Source organism: Mirounga angustirostris, unplaced genomic scaffold (assembly GCF_029215605.1).
Source record: "Mirounga angustirostris isolate CCGP_5_RB_7025 unplaced genomic scaffold, mMirAng1.0.hap1 SCAF_13, whole genome shotgun sequence".
Taxonomy (NCBI): domain Eukaryota; kingdom Metazoa; phylum Chordata; class Mammalia; order Carnivora; family Phocidae; genus Mirounga; species Mirounga angustirostris.
This window is the reverse complement of record NW_026991721.1, coordinates 57,169,094-57,188,283: the sequence shown is the minus strand read 5'-3', so window position 1 is coordinate 57,188,283 and position 19,190 is coordinate 57,169,094. Positions and strand designations below refer to the sequence as shown.

The window sequence follows — 19,190 nt, the reverse complement described above, 5'->3', positions numbered from 1 at the left end:
ATAACCCAATAAAAACTGGACAAACGATCTGAATTGACTTTTCTCCCAAGAAAATATGCAAATGGCCAGTAAGTGTATGAAAAGATGTTAAACATCATTAGCTATCAGAGAAATGCAAATCAAAACCATAATGAGATACCCACTCTGATACTATAATAACAAGGACATAATAACAAGCGTTGCCAAGGAGGTGGAGAAATTGGAATGCTGCTAGTGGGAATGCAAAGCGATGCAGCTGATGTGGGAAATGATTTGGTGGTTCCTCAAAAGGTTAAGCAGAGAGATACCAGATGACCCAGTAATTCCACTCCTGAGACATAAACTCGAGAAATAAAAACATGTGTCCACAGAAAAGCTTATATACAGATGTTCATAGCAATATTCATAATAGCCCCAAAGTAGAAACAATACAAATGTCTATCAACTAATAAATGGATAAATAAAACATATATCCACACAGTGGAATATTATTTGGCAAGAAAAAGGAGTGAACTACTGATATATGCTAGAACATGGATGATCCTTGAAAAAACATGTTGTCTGGGGCGCCTGGGTGGCTCAGTTGGTTGGACGACTGCCTTCGGCTCAGGTCATGATCCTGGAGTCCCGGGATCGAGTCCCGCATCGGGCTCCCTGCTCAGCAGGGAGTCTGCTTCTCACTCTGACCCTCCCCCCTCTCATGCTCGCTCTCTCTCTCTCATTCCCTCTCTCAAATAAATAAATAAAATCTTAAAAAAAAAAACATGTTGTCTGAAAGAAACCAGTCAAAAATTGCATTTTGTATGATTTCATTTATATGAAAGGTCCAGACAAGGCAAATCTGTAGAGATATAAAGTAGATTAGTGGTTGATTAGGTCTGGGAGTGTGAATGGGGAGTTGGCAGATGAGCATGAGGTTTGTTTTTAAAGTGATGGAAATGATTCATAAAATAAGATGGTTGCACAACCTGTAAATATATGAACATTCAATTGTCCACCTAAAATGGATGCTGTACCTCAACAAAGCTTTTTTTTTTTTTTTGATGGGCAGCAAAGTAAGGTTTATTGAGCGATAGCAAAAGTGATAGTACAAAGCTCCCAAGGAGGGAGGGGACCTGAAGGGGTTGCCTCAACAAAGCTTTTAAAAAAAGAAAATACCGGGGCGCCTGGGTGGCTCAGTCGTTAAGCGTCTGCCTTCGGCTCAGGTCATGATCCCGCCCCACATTGGGCTCCCTGCTCCTTGGGAAGCCTGCTTCTTCCTCTCCCCACTCCCCCTGCTTGTGTTCCCTCTCTCACTGTATCTCTCACTGTCAAATAAAATCTTAAAAAAAAAAAATATCGTTGACCTCAAGATGCTTAGAGTCTAGTTATGGAAATAGACTTAGAAACAAGTATAAAAACTAGTAAATATGACCTTGGAGATATATATAAATTGCAAATCTCTTCAGAAGAGGATAGGAATCACTCCACCTGAGGAGATCTAATAGACTCTAAGCATCTTGAGAGTGAGAGCTGTTATTTATCATTGTATCCCCAGTCTAAAACTTAGCATATGTTCATCTAACAGTTGTTGAATGGATGTGTGAATGAATAACAGTGGAGAATGTCTCATGGAGGAGGTGATATTTGAGCTACATCTTCAAGAGTGAATAGAGATGAACTAGACAGTGAAGGTGAGGAAAGAATTCTAGGGAGAGAAGATGGCACTGGCCAAAGCACTGAGCGATAAAAGGGAAGAGCATGTTAGAATGGTAGGTGGTTCAGTGTGGCTGGAGTATTTGGTGGAGAGTGGTGAGATAAGTAGCTGGTTGGACCAGATTATGAAGTACCTTGTGTGTCATACAAAGAAGTTCGGGCTTTAATCCGAAGGCAATAGAAAGTTATCAGTCTGTCTAAGTAGAGGGCTGGTGGGGTCAGTTTTGTATCTGAGAAAAATCACTGTGGCTGCTTTTATATGTGAATCTGTTCTGGCAAGATTAGATTCAGGGAGATCACTTGGAGGTCATTGCAATAGTCTAGGAGAGAACAAGGGATAAAGTCTGAGGTGTGGCAATGAAAAATTCAAGGGAGATTCCATAGGTGGGTAGATATGATGAGCAGATGAACAGTACAGACTATGAAGGCTTTAGGAGTTCATAGAAAGGATAGTTTTGCTCTGGAAGGGTTTCTGGAAGAGGTGGCATCTGGATTGGGTCCTAAAAGAATGGGTAGAAAGGTATAGAGTACATGGGAGGTTGGAGGGCATGTAGGAAAAGGTGAGAGAGGAGGGCCAGGTGGGGAGGAAGCTAATCTGAGAAGTAGGAATTTGATGGGAAAGGAATTGAAGAACCAAAGAATGGTAGGTGCCCCTAAATTTGATAATTGTTGAATGGGAGAGAGGTCATTAAACTATTCCTTCTACTTTTAATATATTTGAAAATTTACATTAGAAAGCTTCCCCCCTCAACTGACCTAGAGGATGAGCTTGCCTTCCCAACTCAGCTGGCCTGGCTTTCTGGTGATGGTAGAGAGGTGGGGGTGACAGGCAGACAGCAGCCACAGCTGTTGTGTCCGCCAGCATCTCCTTTCACTTCCCTGCTCAAAGTGTGCTGTCGTATCAGGCCTTAAAGTTTGCCTAAGCAGATTCAACGTCTGCGTGATTCCCAGCTGATTCATGAGGTCCTTTTTAAAAGTGAAGTGGTTGCACTTTGATTTATTGGCCTTGAATTGTTGGCAAGGCTATGGGGTTGAAGAAGAATGTGAATGAAAGGAGAATGGAGAGCTACAAATATGGAGAGCCTGTGAACCTTTGTACTTGTTATCCTAATCACCCAGCGGACCAGAGCATCTGTCCCCACAGGATAGAGGAGGAAGCCAGCCTCGTGTGCTGTATTCCTACCAGGTCCAGGAGATAGCTAATCTCTCCTTTCTCTGTGCTTACGTAGCATTTTGTTAAAATGTCAGTGGTTATCCTGGTCATACTGTATTATGGTTAATAGTCTGTTGTGTCCTGTCTCCTCCCCTCCCCTGCCCCCCACCAACTGTGAATACCTCAAGGGCAAAGGTTGGGTTTATTCATCTCTAATTTTTATGAAAGAATGAAGTCTCTAGCTGCATGATTGATCAGTCTCTAACTTGGAAGGATCACCTGGGACCTCTGAAATGCCAGTTTGCCCTGGTGGATGGGGTTCCAGAGTTTAGGGCCCTTTGCAGTTAGCAGGCACTTGAAGCCAGGACAAGAGGCCATCCCCTGCCTGATGGATATTTCTGATGCATGCCTATTGTACTCATGTAGTAAAGTTTCATTGATTTAATTTGGTAGCATCCTGTTAAATCACACCTTACCACACTGAAGGCATTTTGTTTTTAGTTCTGTGGTAACTAAGGAAACTGTGGTAGTTCGGAAAGCCAGAGTATTACAGCTGACTCCAAAGCTCGGGAGTTAGACAGATTTGGTGTGAATTATTACAGCATTTTAGCTTTAAAGGACCTCAAAAATCACCTAAGCCAACCCCGTCATTTTATATATGGGGAAATTGAGGCATAGAGGAAGTTCTCTGTTTATTGACATAGAGCAGTTAAATAGCTATGCTGGATTACTAGCTCTTCTCATCTGCTCTTCTCTTCAACTGCTCTTCTCTTTGCTGAGAAAGGTAGTCGTTGCCCTAAAGCCATTTCTTGGGGTGAAAAGTGGGAATGAGATAAAACCCAAGGAACTAAGACATACCACATGGGGTAAGTTTTACTGGCTGTCTCACCCAGCATGGTTCTCATGTTGTTGGAAACCTTTTGGGGAAACGAGTATCTACAGTGTAGCAACAAAATAGTCTCCCTTTTCACTTTCTTCTCTTATCATGTTTTATTTTCCTTCGTAACACTGCCAGAATTTATTTCATATGTATAAATATATGTTTATTTAAATGTTTATTATCTGTCTTCTTATTAGAAGTTAAGTTTTATAAGGGAATAGACTTTGTTTTATGCTTGTCTTATGATTGAATGAACAAACATATTTATTGGGTACTTTCAAGATGCTAGGTACATGCTTCCCATGCCTTTGGTGTTTGCAGGTCAATGATATGTCTGTTTCTTTTTTGGGGGGGGGTGTGGTTATTCATGAATGTATCTAAACCTATCCTGAACACAGAATACACATTATTGTCAAGTGATTTTCTGATGACTTTATAGTGCTCATATGATTAGAGTGAGGCTACTTTTTATTGTGGATTTAGGCAGTGAAATTTAGTGTGAACTTAAACCTCATGCTGCTTGATCAGATAGGCCCAGGAGAGAAGAGACTTTTAGAAGCAGTAGAGCGAAGTAACTTGGCAGCTGGGGAGAGAACACTTGCTCCATAGCTGTGGGGAGACAGCAGAACCTAGGGCTGACTTATCCATTAGGCATAGTAGACAGGTGCCCAGGAACCCACAAAAGTGTCTTAGTTTCCTTTAAGAAGAAAAAAGTGAATACAGTCCAGCTTGGATTATACATCTTTATAGCAATGCAGTTGTAAAATATATTTTTGCATGTCATCCTTGCACAGAATCATCTCTGTATTGCTCCAGTAGTGAGCACTATATTTAAAAATATATACGTATGTATGGTTTTTTTTTTTAATGGAGAAAGGGGCACACAAAGGCAGAAGTACCTGGGCCTCATGAAAATCATACTGTGACTCTAGGAGGACTTTGTGACTGGTCATTGATTTGGTCATTTGAGGCCCTAAACACTGTCTTTGATATCTCCTGTAAGTTCTGTGACCCTTTCCCCATCACTCTTTGCAACTGTGCTCTTCAACGAGTCATTTCTTTCCTTTATATCTCATCTGTGCCTTTTGTAGAGTGGAAACACTTGTGCTCCCTGGGCTGAGTAAATTCATACTTTTGAATTATTTTATTTTTTATCTGTCTTCTCAAGGGCAAGAAATAAGTCTGTTCATCTGTGCATCCCCATACCTAGCCCCGGACCTGCACATTTAGAACAGGAGTACCTTACATGAGAATTGAGTAAATGAATAAATATGTCAAACTTCACAGATAGCTTTGAGGCCTTATTTATTTGTTTTCTTGTTTATGTACTTATTTATGGTATTATATACAGTTCTCCAACTATCTCTTGGTCTTTTCTGATGTTCTGTCAGCAAAGTTTATAGAGTTTGAGGATACTTGAGAAAATGATGTGGGAAACAAGGGTATTGTACCATCTTAGAGAAGAGCCAGTGTGAAGAATCAGGTGCACATGGGGAATAAATGGTCTTCTTAACAAATGAGGCTGAGACAACTAGTTAGCCACATGCAAAAGAATGAAGTTGATCCCTACCTCATACCATATACAAAAATTAACTCAGAATGGACCAATGACCTAAATATAATAACTAAAACTATAAAATTTTTAGAAGAAAACATAGTCCTAAATCATGGCCAAATCATTATCGTTTCTTAGATATGACACCAAAAGCACAAGGAACTAAAGAAAAAAATAAATAAGTTGGACTTACCAAAATGAAAAACTTTGTGTTGGAAAGGACACCATCAAGAAAGTAAAGAGAACCCACAGAATGGGAGAAAATATTTGCAAGTCATATATCAGAACTTCTATGACTCAACAATAAAAATGTAAATAATGCCATTAAAAAATGGACAAAAGTTTCTGATACGGCATGTAAGAAGCTTGGAAGTCACCACTTTGTCCTAACAACAAGTAAAAAGCCGAACAAACTGAAAAATCAATAATTCTTATTGATAAAATCAATAATCTCTTCTCTCTTGTAAGAGAAGTGAGTTCATAAGGGCAAACTGCTGCCTGGAAAATTGGAGAGACCAATAGTTGAATACAGAGAATCACAACTTACAGAGGCAGACGTCTGTGGGAACCAGTCCTGGAGTAGGGAAACCTGGGCTGTAATTGTTGATGAATTGCTGGAGGCTCACTTTGGACAACTCTGAGTTAAAAGCTCCAGGGAGACTCAAGTCATTGAGGGCCCCCCCCCGCCATTTTGTGAATTCTACCTCCTGGATATCCATTAGGTTCTTAAACTGAGTGTTGAGAAAAATCCCCTCATGCTTCTGGCGGGGGACAAAGGAACTATGCAGAGCATTCTGTTGTTAACAAGGTCTGCCATCAGGAGAAACTAGTTAGCCAGAGGCTAACTGACCCAGGGGAAGGGAAATACCCAACTCTAGCCAGCTCTGGGCTTCCATGTAGGAGAAGGGAAATGCCAAACTCCAGCCCACTCAAGCCATCCTCTCCCACCTAAGAGGGGTGAGTGAAGAACTGAGAAGCACTTGTGAAGTTCATACTCCAGAGGCATAGGCTCACTAAAAGACTGAAATTCAGTCATTGGACTATAGGATGTTTCCCCTCCCTCCACACCTTACTATACCACATTAGTAAAGGCCTATTTATAGCAGTGCCTTTTACTGGGCGTATCCTGCCCAGCTATCAAGAAAAAATTATAAGACATACCAAAAGACAAAAAGCATAGTTTTTTGTTTTTTTAAGTAGGCTCCCTGCCCAGCATGGAGCCCATTGTGGGGCTTGAACTCACACGACCCTGGGATCAAGACCAGAGCTGAGATCAAGAGTTGGACACTTAACTGACTGAGCCACCCAGATGCCCCAAAAGCACAGTTTGAAAAGAAAAACCAAGCATCAGAATTAGACTCATATATGGCAGGGATGTTGGAATTATTAGACCAGGAATTTAAAACAACTATGATTAATATGCTTGTAGCTCTAATGGATAAAGTAGACAGCATGCAAGAACAAGAGAGATGGAAATTCTAAGAAACACTAGAGATCAAAAACACTGTAGCAGAAATGAAAAATGCCTTTGATGGGCTTATCAGTAGATTGGACATGGCTGAGGAAAGAATCTCTGAGCTTGAGGGTATCTCAGTAGGAACCTATAAAAGTGAAAAGTAAAGAGAAAAGACATTAGAAAAAACAATATCTAAGAACCATGGGACAACTACAAAAGTTGTGATATACATTGCTATAGTCTGAATATTTGTGTTCCCCCCAAATTCATAGGTTGAAATTTTAATTCCTAATGTGATGGTGTAAGATGGTGGAGCTTTTGGGAGGTGATTAGGTCATAAGGGCAGAGCCCTCATAATTGGGATTTGTGCCCTTATAAAAGAGGCCCCACAGAGCTCCCTAGCCCCTTCTACCATTTGAGGACATGGCAAAAAGATGGCCATCTATGAACCCAGAAGCCCTTACCAGACACAAAATCTGGTGCCATCATCCTGGACGTCCCACCCTCCAGAAATGTGAGAAATAAATATTTGTTGTTTATAAGCCACACCCAATCTATTGCATTTTGTAACAGCAGCCCAAACAGACTTAAGACATTCACATCATGGGAATACCAGAAGAAGAAAAGAGAGAGAAACAGAAGAAATATTTGAAACAATAATGACTGAGAATTGCCCAAATTAATGTCAGACAGCAAACAACAGATCCAGGAAGCTCAGAAAATACCCAAGCAAGATAAATGCCAAAACAACAACAATGAAACACAAACCTTCCATGCCAAAAAAACTACACCTAGACATATCATTTTTCAAACTAGAAAATCAAAAATAGAAAGTCCTGAAGGAAACCAGAGGAAAAACCACCTTACCTACAGAGAAGCAAAGATAAGAATTATATCCAAGTTTTCCTCAGAAACCATGCAATCAAGAAGAGGTAGAATGAAATGTTTAAAGTGTTGAGAAAAGGGGCGCCTGAGTGACTCAGTCAAAGTGTCTGACTCTTGATTTCAGCTCAAGTGATGATCTCAGGCTCGTGAGGTTGAGCCCCATGTTAGGCTCCGTGCTAGGCGCGGTGCTTGCTTAAGATTCTCTCTCTCCCTCTGTCGCCCCCACCATGCCTGCTCATGCTGTCTCTCTTTAAAAAAAAAAAAAGTTGAGAAAAAACTCCACCAGCCTAGAATTCTTTACGCTTCAAGAGAGAAGGAGAAGTAAAGACAAGCAAAAATGAGAGAATTTGTTCCCAGTAGACCTGCCTTGCGAGGAATGTTAAAAGAAGTTCTTTAGAGAGAAGGAAAATGATAGAGGTCAGAAGCTCAGATTTACATAAAGGAAGGAAGTATCAGAAAAGGAATAAGTGAAGATAGAATAGAAATATTTATTTTACTTATTTTTTTATGAATGATTGTAAATTTTGTATTAATTTCAGTTTTCATGTGTTCATTGCTAATATATAGAAGTGTATTTTTTGAGTGTGTTTATATTGTATTCTCCCATATTGCTGAACTCTCTTATTCTAGGATTTTTTTCTTTTTGTAGATTTTGGGATTTTCTACATAGGACATCATGTCATCTGCAAATAGGGGCAGTTTTATTTCTTTCCAATTTGTGTGCCTTTTATCTCCTTTTATTGCCTTATCGTGCTGGCTAAAAACTTCAGTGTCATGTTGAATAGTAGTGGTGAGGGTAGACATGCTGACATTGTTTCTGATCTTAATGGAAAAGTATTTTGTCTTTCACCATTGAATATAATGTAAGCTATAGTATTTTTGTAGATGCTCCTTTTTTTTTTACTTTTAATTGATCTAGCATAGCAGTTTTTTCAGAATAATTATACAACACTGCATTTGATTATGTATGCATTTATGTGTCTATGTATGTGTGTGCATGTATAGATATGCTTATGAAAAAGTTAAATGAATGACAGCAATGAAACAAAGGGTGGGAGGGAGGAATTAGGATTATTTTGTTATAAGGTACTTACATTACCCATGAAGTGGTATAGTATTATTTGAAAGTGGACTTAATTAGGGCGCCCGCGTGGCTCAGATGGTTAAGCGTCTGCCTTCGGCTCAGGTCATGATCCCAGTGTCCTGGGATCGAGTCCCGCATCGGGCTCCCTGCTCCTTGGGAGCCTGCTTCTCCCTCTGCCTCTCTCTCTCTCTCTCTGTCTCTCATGAATAAATAAATAAAATCTTTAAAAAAAAAAAAAGTGGACTTAATTAGTTGTAAATGTATACTGCAAACTCTAGGGCAACCACTAAAACAAATAAAAACAGAAATATAAGTGATAGGCTGAGAAAGGGGAGAAAATATAATATATAAAATTCTCAATTAAAATCACAAAAGCTTGGGGGTGTCTGGGTGGCTGTCGGTTGAGCTTCCAACTCTTGATTTCAGCTCAGGTCTTGATCTCAGGGTTGTGAGTTCAAGCCCCATGTTGGACTCCACCCTGGGCATGGAGCCTACTTTAAAAAAAAAAAAAAAATCACAAAAGCTTGGAAGAAAAAAACAGGAGCCAAGAACAAGGACAACAAACAAAATATTAACAGATATAGTGGATATTAATCCAACTATATCAGTAGTTACTTTGAACATCAGTGGTCTAAATGCACCAATTAAAAGATGGTCAGAGTGGATAAAAAATAAGAAACTCATTTTAAGTAAAAGGACACATATAAATTAGAAGTAAATGAATGGAGAAAGATATACCATACTAATATTAATCAAAAGAAAGCAAGACTAGCTATATTTCAGAAAGAGCAGACTTCAAAGATTTATTTATTTATTTTAGAGAGAGCACGAGCATGCGAGCGGGTGGGGGAGCAGGAGGGGCAAAGGGAGAGGGAGAAAATCTTAAGCAGACTCCCCACTGAGTGTGCAGCCTGATGCAGGGCTCGATCTCATGACCCTGAGATCATTACCTGAGTCAAAATGAAGAGTTGAGTGCTTAACAAACTGAGCCACCCATGCATCCCAGAAAGAGCAGATTTTAGAGAAGGAAAGTTATTAGGGATCAAGGGGGGCATTATGTAGTAATGAAAGAGTCAGGCCTTCAAGAAGACATAACAATCTGTAATATGTATGTGCCTAACACAAGGGTGTCAAAATATGTGAGGCAAAAACTGATAGAATTGCAAAGAGAAATAGACAAATCCACTTTTCTAGTTGGAGAGTTCAACATTCCTGTGTCAGAAATGAACAGATTCAGCAGGCAGAAAGTCAGTAAAGACATAGCTGAATTCAGTAACACCGTCAATCAACTGGATATAATGGACATCTATAGACTGCTTCATCTGACAACAGCAGAATAGAGACATTCTCAAGTTTACATGGAACATTCACCAAGATAGACCACAAAGTGGGCCATAAAACACAACAAATTTAAAAGAATAGGAATCATACATTGTCCCCTGTCAGAGCATAATGGAATTCAGCTAGAAATCAGTAACAGAATGACAGCTAGAAAATCCATAAATACTTGAAGATCAAGCAACATACTTCTAAATATGGATCAAAGAAGAAATCTCAAGAGAAATTTAAATACATTTGAACTAAATGAAAGTGGAAATACAACTTACCAAAATTTGTGGGATGCAGCAAAAACCATGCTTAGAGGGAAGAGACGAAAGATCTAAAATCAATCACCGGGGCTGGGGCCTGAGCCTGCCAAGTTAGACTGTCCCAGGGCAGTGTTGGTAAGTGGAGGTGGCAGACCTCACCTGGCCCCAGTGACGATGGCTGTGTTTCATGATGAGGTGGAGATTGAGGACTTCCAATATGATGAAGACTTGGAGACATTTATACCCCTTCCCGTGTGGGGATAGCTTGTGCATCACCAAGGAAGATTAGGAGAATGAGGAAGACATGGCAGCGTGTCCTAGCTGCTTTCTCATTATAAAAGTGATTTATGACAAGGATCAGTTTATGTGTGGACAAACAGTCCCAGCTGCTTCCACCCACAGAGAAGTAGTTAAATGCTGAAGAAGACTTTAGGAATCCAAATCTTAAACATTTGGGAATGAGCCAAGCTGGATAAATCAAATGCAAGTTACTGGTTTCTTTGAGAGGACCACCATTCTGTAGTTGGCTCTTTTGTTAGAGTGTGGATCCTTGCCATTGGCTGCTGAGTTCATCTCCAATTAAAGAAGCAAGTCCACGACATGAAAAAAATAAGAAAATAAAATAAAATCAATCACCTAAGGATCCACCTTTGGAAAGAAAAAGAGCAAATTAAAACCTGATTAAGCAGAAGAAAAGAAATAATGAAAAACAGCAGAAATCAATGAATTAAAAGTAAGAAATCAGTAAAGAAAATCAAAATCAAAATCTGATCCTTTGAAAGATTGATAAAACTGGTAGGTCTGTAGCCAGGCTAACTAAGAAAAAAAGAGGACACAAATTACTAATAGTAATTTACTAAACACACTATTACCATACAATCCAGTAATTGTGCTCTCTAGCATTTCCCCATAAGAGTTGAAAATCTATGTCCACACAGAGACCTGCACACAGATGTTTATAGCAGCTTTATTCACAGTTGCCAAATGTTGGAAGTAATCAAGATGTCCTTCAGTAGGTGAGTGGATAAATAAACTGTGGTACATCCAGACAATGGAATATCTTTGTGAATATTATTCACTAAGAAGAAATGAGTGATTAAACCATGAAAAGACATAGAGGAATCTTTTTTTTTTAAGATTTTTATTTATTTATTGAGAGAGAGAGAATGAGAGAGAATCATAGAGAGAGTGCATGAGAGGGTGGAGGGTCAGAGGGAGAAGCAGACTCCCTGCTGAGCAGGGAGCCCGATGCGGAACTCGATCCCGGGACTCCAGGATCATGACTTGAACCGAAGGCAGTTGCTTAACCAACTGAGCCACCCAGGCGCCCGACATAGAGGAATCTTAAATGCATATTACTAAGTCAAAGAAGCCAGTGTAAAGAGGCTACATCTGATTTTAACTATATGACATTCTAGAGAAGTCAAAACCATAGAGACAGTAAAAAGATAAGTGTTTGATAGGGGTTGGGGGGATAGAGGGATAAATAAGCAGAGCACAGAGGATTTTTAGGACAGTGAAGCTACTCTGTATGATACTTGAGTGTTGCATACATCTCTGTATACATTATACATTTGCCCAAACCAGTAGGCTATATAACATCAATAATGAACTTTAAGGTAAACTATGAACTTTGGGTGAAATGATGTGTCAGGGTAGGTTCATCAGTTGGAACAAATGTACTACTCTGGTGGGGGATGTTGATAATGGGGGAGGCTCTGCATATTTGGGTGCAGGGAACATATGGGTAATCTCTGTATTTTCCATTCAGTTTTGCTGTGAGCCTAAAACTGATCTAAAATAGTCTATTTTTAAAAAATGGACAAAGGATCTGAATAAACTTTTCTCCAGAGAAAATATATAAATGGCCAATAAGCCTACGAAAAGGTGCTCAGCATTACTGTCCTTCAGGGAAATGCAAAATTGAAAATATGTTGCGATACCATTTCCCGCCCGCTTGGATGCTTTTATCAAGAAGAGAGTAACAAGTGTTGTTGAGGATGTGGAGAAGCTGGAACTTTGATGCAGTGCTGGTGGGAATGTAAAATGGTGCAGCTGCTGTGGAAAACAATTTGGCAGTTCCTTAAAAGGTTAAACATAGAGTTACCATATGACCCAACAATTTCACTCCTAGGTATATATACTTGAGAAATGAAAACCTGTCTACACAAAGACTTGTAGATAAATGTTCATAACAGCATTATTTGTAATAGTTAAAAAGTATAAACAACTCAAATGTCCAATGACTGATGAGTGGATAGCTATAATGTGCTATGTCCATACAGTGAAGAAAGGAATGAACCACAATACGTGCTACAACCTGATGAACATTGAAAACGTTATGCTAAGTGAAAGAAGCCAATTACAAAAGACCACATGTTGTATGATCCCATTTATATGAAACATCTAGACTAGGCAGTCTGTAGATAGCAACAGAAAGTAAATTAGTGGTTTCTTAGGCTGGGGGGAGGATGGAGAGGGACTGCTAACTGGTATGTGGTTTCTTTTTGGGGTGGTAAAATGTTCTAAACTTAGAAGTGGTGGTGGTGGCACAACTCGATATACTAAAAAGCACTGAATAGTACACTTTAAATGGGTGGATTTTATGGTATGTGAATTAGATCTCAGTACAGCTGTCATTAAAAGAATCAGGTGCATAGAAGTGTATGATTGTAGGACAAGTTGTGAATGAGTGCTGGTGTGCAGTAGCAGGGCTTCTCAAACTTTTAAAGGGCATATGGATTACCTGTCTATCTTATTTAGTGTAAATTCTGATTCAGGAGGTCTGGGGTAGAGTCTGAGATTCTCTGTTTCTTAATAAGCTCTCAGGGTGCTGATGCTACTGGGCTCTGGCCCATGCTTAGGAAGGCAGTAAAGGATGTTTGTTTCTTCAGTGAATGGGGTCAGTCTGAAGAGCCTTCGAGCCAGGAGGATTTGGCCAGCATTTTGTAGGAAGGCATAATGTAGTTTGGTGGAAGAGAGGGGCTTAATGGACAAAGTAACCAGCCTGTGTAAAAACTCAGACCACAGAGTATCCAATATTTGTGGGGTACAAGAGGCCTGTTGGGTTACAGGGGTGGGTCCCTGAATCTTGCACCTGAGCATTTTCTGTTTTTATGAAATTTTCTCTTGCTCTCTGCTTGACATTTTTGATTTAACTTCTTTCAAATCTGGACTTAGGTAGATTGATACTACTAAGGGCTTTGTGAGCTTCTAGGAGGGGAGGGATTGGTTGGCAAGAAAACATTCTATGTGTGGGTCTTGGGAGTTGGATGTGAACCCATCAGTCAGTAACCATGCCTGGAGAGCCTCCTCAATTAGCTACCTGAGCTCTGGACAGGGCACAATCAGACTGACTTACTGCTTGGACCCAGATGAATAAACTCATTAATGAGGGAGCAAATAAAGATGTATTTCCAGATGGTACGGGTTAATTATAGCTATGGTTTACAGCTTTCCCTGTTTTTCCACTTGTGCTAGAAGACCAATATGGATGTAGTTTAAAGAATTGTTTGGTTCAGGAGGCAACTACTAAAGCCAAATCATGTCTCTACTCTTTGCATTCATAGTATTCCATGAAGTGCTGAACAGTCCTCTAAGCCCAGGTCTAGTCTCAGCCTTAGTGCTTGCCCTTCTGAGGTATTTTCCCTGAGGCTCTGGAAGCAGTAGTGTCCTGTGCTTCATCAACATTCGGTTCCACAGCCTCTCCTGATACTTTATAAAGTGCTTCCACTCTCCCAGGAGGAAAGGTAAGGAAATCACTTGGTCACCTTGAATGTTCTTACCCTCACAGCCCCACAATGAAGTCAGAAGTCTTATTCTCTATTTTCTAGACGGAGAGCCTAAGGTATAGGTAGTAACATGCTTGACCACCATCATGGAGAGACACCCCATGGCTGGCCCAGTTCTTTGGATCTTCCTTAGTTTACCCTTCAGTGGAGTCGTCTTGCTTCTTTGGAGATGTAGTTGTGTTGTTTCTTTTTGTTTTGACAAACATGAGTTTCTGAGTGCCTCCTGGTATCAAATGAATACTTCTTTCCCGGATACCTACTAAGTATTTTTCATGTGTTTATTTATACTCCCATTTAAGCATCTCCAGGTGGGGTGCTGGTTTGTCAGCACACTTATTATCGTATTGGAGAGAATTCTGTTCAATTCCCCTAGTACTCACTGAGTGCTTAGTATATGCTCAGCTCTGTTCTATTCTCCTTGAAAGACACAAAGCAGTGTATTCTCCTTGGCTCTGTGGGATCTTCCAGGTTTATGGGATGGAAGCAAGGTAGACATAAGCAGGCCAGGACTAGGGTGAAGCAAACAAGGCACTCACTTTCAAGGTCATGCGCATGGAGGGTCAGTACCTGACAATGAGTGCCTCCTTAAATTTTGAGCCCTAGGTCCCTTGGCTTACCTCCACCTTCCTTAGTCCTGGTTCTGGCCTTAAGCAGTTACATCGGGGCACCTGAGTGGCTCACTCAGTCAAGCGTCTGCTTTAGGCTTAGGTCATGATCCCAGGGTCCTGGGATTGAGCCCTGCATCCGGCCTCCTGCTCAGCGGGGAGCTTGCTTCTTCCTTTCCCTCTGCCTGCCCCTCTCACTGCTTATACACACTCTCTCTCTCTCTGTCAAATAAATAAATAAATAAAATCTTTTTAAAAAAGCAGTTACATCACTTGGAAATCACATTTAAGATAAGACTATGAATGACTGGTATGGAACAGTGCTTCATAGATTTAATATGCATATGAATCATCTGGAGACCTTATTAAAAGTAGGATTCTGATTCAGTGGGTCTGGAGTGATGCCTGAGATTCTGCATTTCTAACAAGCACCCAGACAATGCTGATACTAGTCTTTGTGCCACCCTTTGAGTAAGGAGAAAAATCCGTGCTTGAGAAAAGCAGAGGGCCAAATTCACTAAGCTAGGGAATCAGGGCAGGCTTCTTGAGGGAAGGTGAAATTGCAGCTGGGCTCTCAAAGGACAAGTTGGATTTGGATGGATAAAAGAGAGGGAAACATTGCAAGCAGAAGGAAGAATATGCAAAGGCCCAGAGATAGGAATGAGTCCCATATGTTTTGAGACAGTGAACAGACTGGCTTGGCAAGACACAGGTCCAAGTTGGAAAAAAGGAAAAGAGTTTTGATAGGTAGCAGGAAACCTGTATTGGACTGTTTATTTAGAAGTGTGGTCCGGGGCGCCTGGGTAGCTCAGTCGGTTAAGAGTCTGCTTTTGGCTCAGGTCATGATCTTGGGGTTCTGGGATCAAGCCCCACATCGGGGCACCGTGCTCAGTGGGGAGTCTGCTTGTCTCCCTCTCTCTTTGCCTCTCCCCTGCTTGCATGCTCTTTCTTTCTCTCTCTCTCTCAAATAAATCTTTAAAAAATAGAAATGTGGTCCTTAATTTTCTGCTCAGGTACCACCCAAATGGGCATTTCCATTTCTTATATCTACTTGTCCTGGGATATTATGGGACCTCTGTTATTCTAGGGAAATGAAGACCTGACACCTGAATACATTCTGTGAGGCATTGTGTGAAGTAGGAAAAGGGAGGAGGTGGTTGACTTCATTACCCTGGCAAAGCCTTGAGTTTTTTTTTTTTTTTTAAACTTAGCTGGGACATGTACAAATCAGAAAGCCCTCCCTAAATAGTGATGGGAATACACAGTACACACACATAAAGGATGCCTGGTAAATACGTGCTGATTTGACTCAGTAGGAGAGTCCTGCCCATTTTATTTCAAACATTCTTTGTAAAGTACTTTTCTGAAGTTATCATAGGAACAGTGAGAAATTGGGCCTTGAACCTCATAAGTACTAAAGGAATATTTGTTGAATGAGTCCTTTGAGGCCTTGTCTCTCTCCTCTATATCAAGAAACGTTTTCAGCTCAGGTCAGTGTAAGAATGTATGAATGTAATGTTTTTGACTTATGTACTGACACTTGGTTATGCTTTTGTATGGCTGTAAGGAAGTAGAAGACTTGAGTCATGAACTCAAAGAGTTTAGTATTATTCTTGAGCAGTGGTTTTCAGCTGGAGGCAATTTTCATCCCACGGGGGACATTTTACAATGTCTGTAAACATTGTTGCTTCTGTGCCATCTAGTGGCTAGAGGCCAGGGATGCTGCTAAAACATCCTACAATGTACGGAATGCTCCCTACCTCACCAAAGAATTATCCAGTCCCAAAATATCCATAGTGCCAAGGTTGAGAAACCCTGCTCTAAAGGACAAGAACTAACAAATAGAACCAGAACTTTGAAGTTGGAAGGTCATACTGCTAGTTAATAGCAGAGCAGGGACTAAAGCTTAATTCTCCCTAGTCTAATGATGTGCTGCCTGCTGCCATGGGGCCAGTTAGAGTCAGATGGCATATGACAGAATATTTTATCTAGCTTCATCTCCCACTAATCCTAATTCATACTTTTTGCCCTAGCCATACTCATTTATTTGTATGCTACGCAACTTTATTCCTTCATCTTCACGTTAGTTAGTCCCTTTGCCTGGAACGTATTTCTCCCATTTCTTCATCTGGATGATATTTCACGTCTTCTCCAGGAGGTCTTTGCCAGTCTATAACACTGCAAATTGGATCAGAAGCCATTTCTTTATTCTTCCATAGCTAGTCCTCAGCATGTAGTCAAGAAATTTTCTGTATATATGTGTGACTTCTTGACTAGGCTGTGAGCATCTTAGGAGCTAGGTTTACTCTCCTGTCCTCATTGCCTAGCATAGACATGCAATATACTGTCAGTCATAGACATGAGATAAAGTAAGTGGTTAGAGGGCGCCTGGGTGGCTCAGTCGTTAAGCGTCTGCCTTCGGCTCAGGTCATGATCCCCGGGTCCTGGGATCGAGTCCCACATCGGACTCCCTGCTCGGCGGGAAGCCTGCTTCTCCCTCTCCCACTCCCCCTGCTTGTGTTCCCTCTCTCGCTGTGCCTCTCTCTGTCAAATAAATTAAAAAAAAAAAATCTTAAAAAAAAAAAGTAAGTGGTTAGAGAAGGGAGAGATCAGTGGGAAGTAGAGTATTGGGGAAGGCTTCATAAAGATTGTGACACTTGAAGCTTCTCATAATTCCTTGAAGATAATGATGAATGTATGAGTACCTTATTTGGGCAGGCACAGTTCTAAGACAGTAATGGATTTTTTTGGTGTTGTTTTTCTATAGGTTGATATGTCAGACCTCTCCCCAGAGGAGCAGTGGAGGTAAGTGTGACAGTGTGGGCCCCTCAGGCTGGGAACTGTAAATTAATCCTACTAATAGAGTTGTATATCTACCCTTTTGCTTCCTTGTCTGTGGGGAAGCCATTACTCTTGACTAGTAGGAGAGGTCATTTGTGATCTTCTCCAGTACTTGGGTTACTCCTGAGTAGCTCCTTCAGTCCTGGGGAGTAAATAGGTAATTGCACCAAACTATTTATCTGGGTTTAAATACTACTAGTTCTGCCATTTCCTAGCTATGCTATCTTAGGCAAGTTAACTTGATTTCTTACTACCTTAGTTTCCTCAGTTTGCACAATGAAGGTTGCAACAGTACCTACACCTGATAGAGTTGTTGTGAGGACTATTAATATATGTGAAATTCTTAGAACAATGCCTGGCATGTGGTAAGCTTCCAGTAAGTGTTACCTGCTTTGCAGGTGACTATCATCATTAACATCATCATTATCCATGAAACAGAGCAGAGAGATCTGGCTGAAAAATGGGAATAGTGTCTTCTGATCTCAACTCTGCCACTAACTTGCTTTGTAACCAGAGTGAGTCAACAGTCAACAAATACCTTATTATCATGATTACTCATCAAAGAGCCTTCAGAGTGTTTGCCCCACAAGGTAGCTGACCAGTGAGCTGGAATCAACTATGTAAATTTGATTAATAATACAAAAAAACCCTTTCATTTAGATTATTAAAATAGAGAACGACAAAGATACCAACTTACATGACAAACCCAGGAAGATTTTAGAAAGCTTTAAACTTAATATGCACCAGTTGTATACCTCAGCTACCAAAACATTCCAAAATTTGGAAGATGTTCATAGAAATATACTGTCTGCTTTAGGGAGATGAATTGCACCATGCTTCACTGAGTCCACGCTAATTTTGTTGTAAACACTGCATATTAAGAAGATCTTCAGTTAGATAACATCTAGAAGAAGGCAACCAGGATTAATGGTTTTCACATTATGTAATATGAATAGCATTGAAAAGATCTAGAACTGTTAGCGTAAAAGGGCATAGAAAAGTGGTGGTAGGAAGAGGATTGTTTTTGTTTTGGTTTTTTAAATAAGATCATATAAATCTTTGAAAGAGCAGCATTGGGAAAGAAGAATGATTATGTCCTTTGTTGTTCCAGAGTATAAAATTAGGTCCAGTGGATTGAAGCTATAGAAAGATGGATTTTGTCTCATCAGACATTTTTAATAATCGTGGTATATTGAGAGGTAGTGAGCTCCTGCCCTTAAAGTATTGGAGTTTTATTCCTTTATTAGCACATGTGAGTACCTACAATGTGCCAGATAGATGGTCCTCGAATTACTTTAAGAGGCATATGTTCTCAGCCAGTGGAAGTATTCAAACAAAGATTGTAAAGATAATGTTTGCATTGCGTGGGAACCTGAACCAGAGTTGTTGTTCTCTGGTCTTTTCTCCATATTTGGTATTTTTGTTGTGTACATCCATTTAGTCATATACTGTCTGAGAATAAGAAATTTATCTGTTATCTTTATAACTCCCCACAGTACTTAGGTTTTTAAAGTGTCCTTTGCCCTTTTAGTTTAGCTTATCCTCACAACAACCCTATGAGGGAAGCAGCAAAGATATGGACTCCTTGGACAGATGAAGAAATTGTGATGTAGAGATGTGAATTTTCTTGGCCAAGTCCACATGGATGTCTGAACCTAAGTTTCTGACTCCCACCCG

At 40.3% G+C, this 19,190-nt stretch overlaps 1 protein-coding gene and 1 pseudogene across 4 annotated transcripts in view; both read left to right on the top strand.

Moving 5' to 3' along the window:
* Nucleotides 1-19,190, top strand: part of RNF121 (ring finger protein 121) — an 82,718-nt gene that overhangs the window by 12,856 nt on the left and 50,672 nt on the right. For 3 of the 4 annotated variants that reach the window (XM_054512102.2, XM_064576991.1, XM_045894339.3), the window contains exon 2: nucleotides 17,440-17,477. In XM_054512102.2, coding sequence (XP_054368077.2) covers nucleotides 17,446-17,477 — 32 coding nt within the window. In that variant the 5' untranslated portion in view covers nucleotides 17,440-17,445. Of the gene's footprint in view, nucleotides 1-13,887; nucleotides 14,026-17,439; nucleotides 17,478-19,190 lie in introns of those variants that run through there. The other variant, XM_064576990.1, reaches the window with a different exon arrangement.
* On the top strand, nucleotides 9,553-11,458 carry LOC123857468 (diphthamide biosynthesis protein 3-like; annotated as a pseudogene).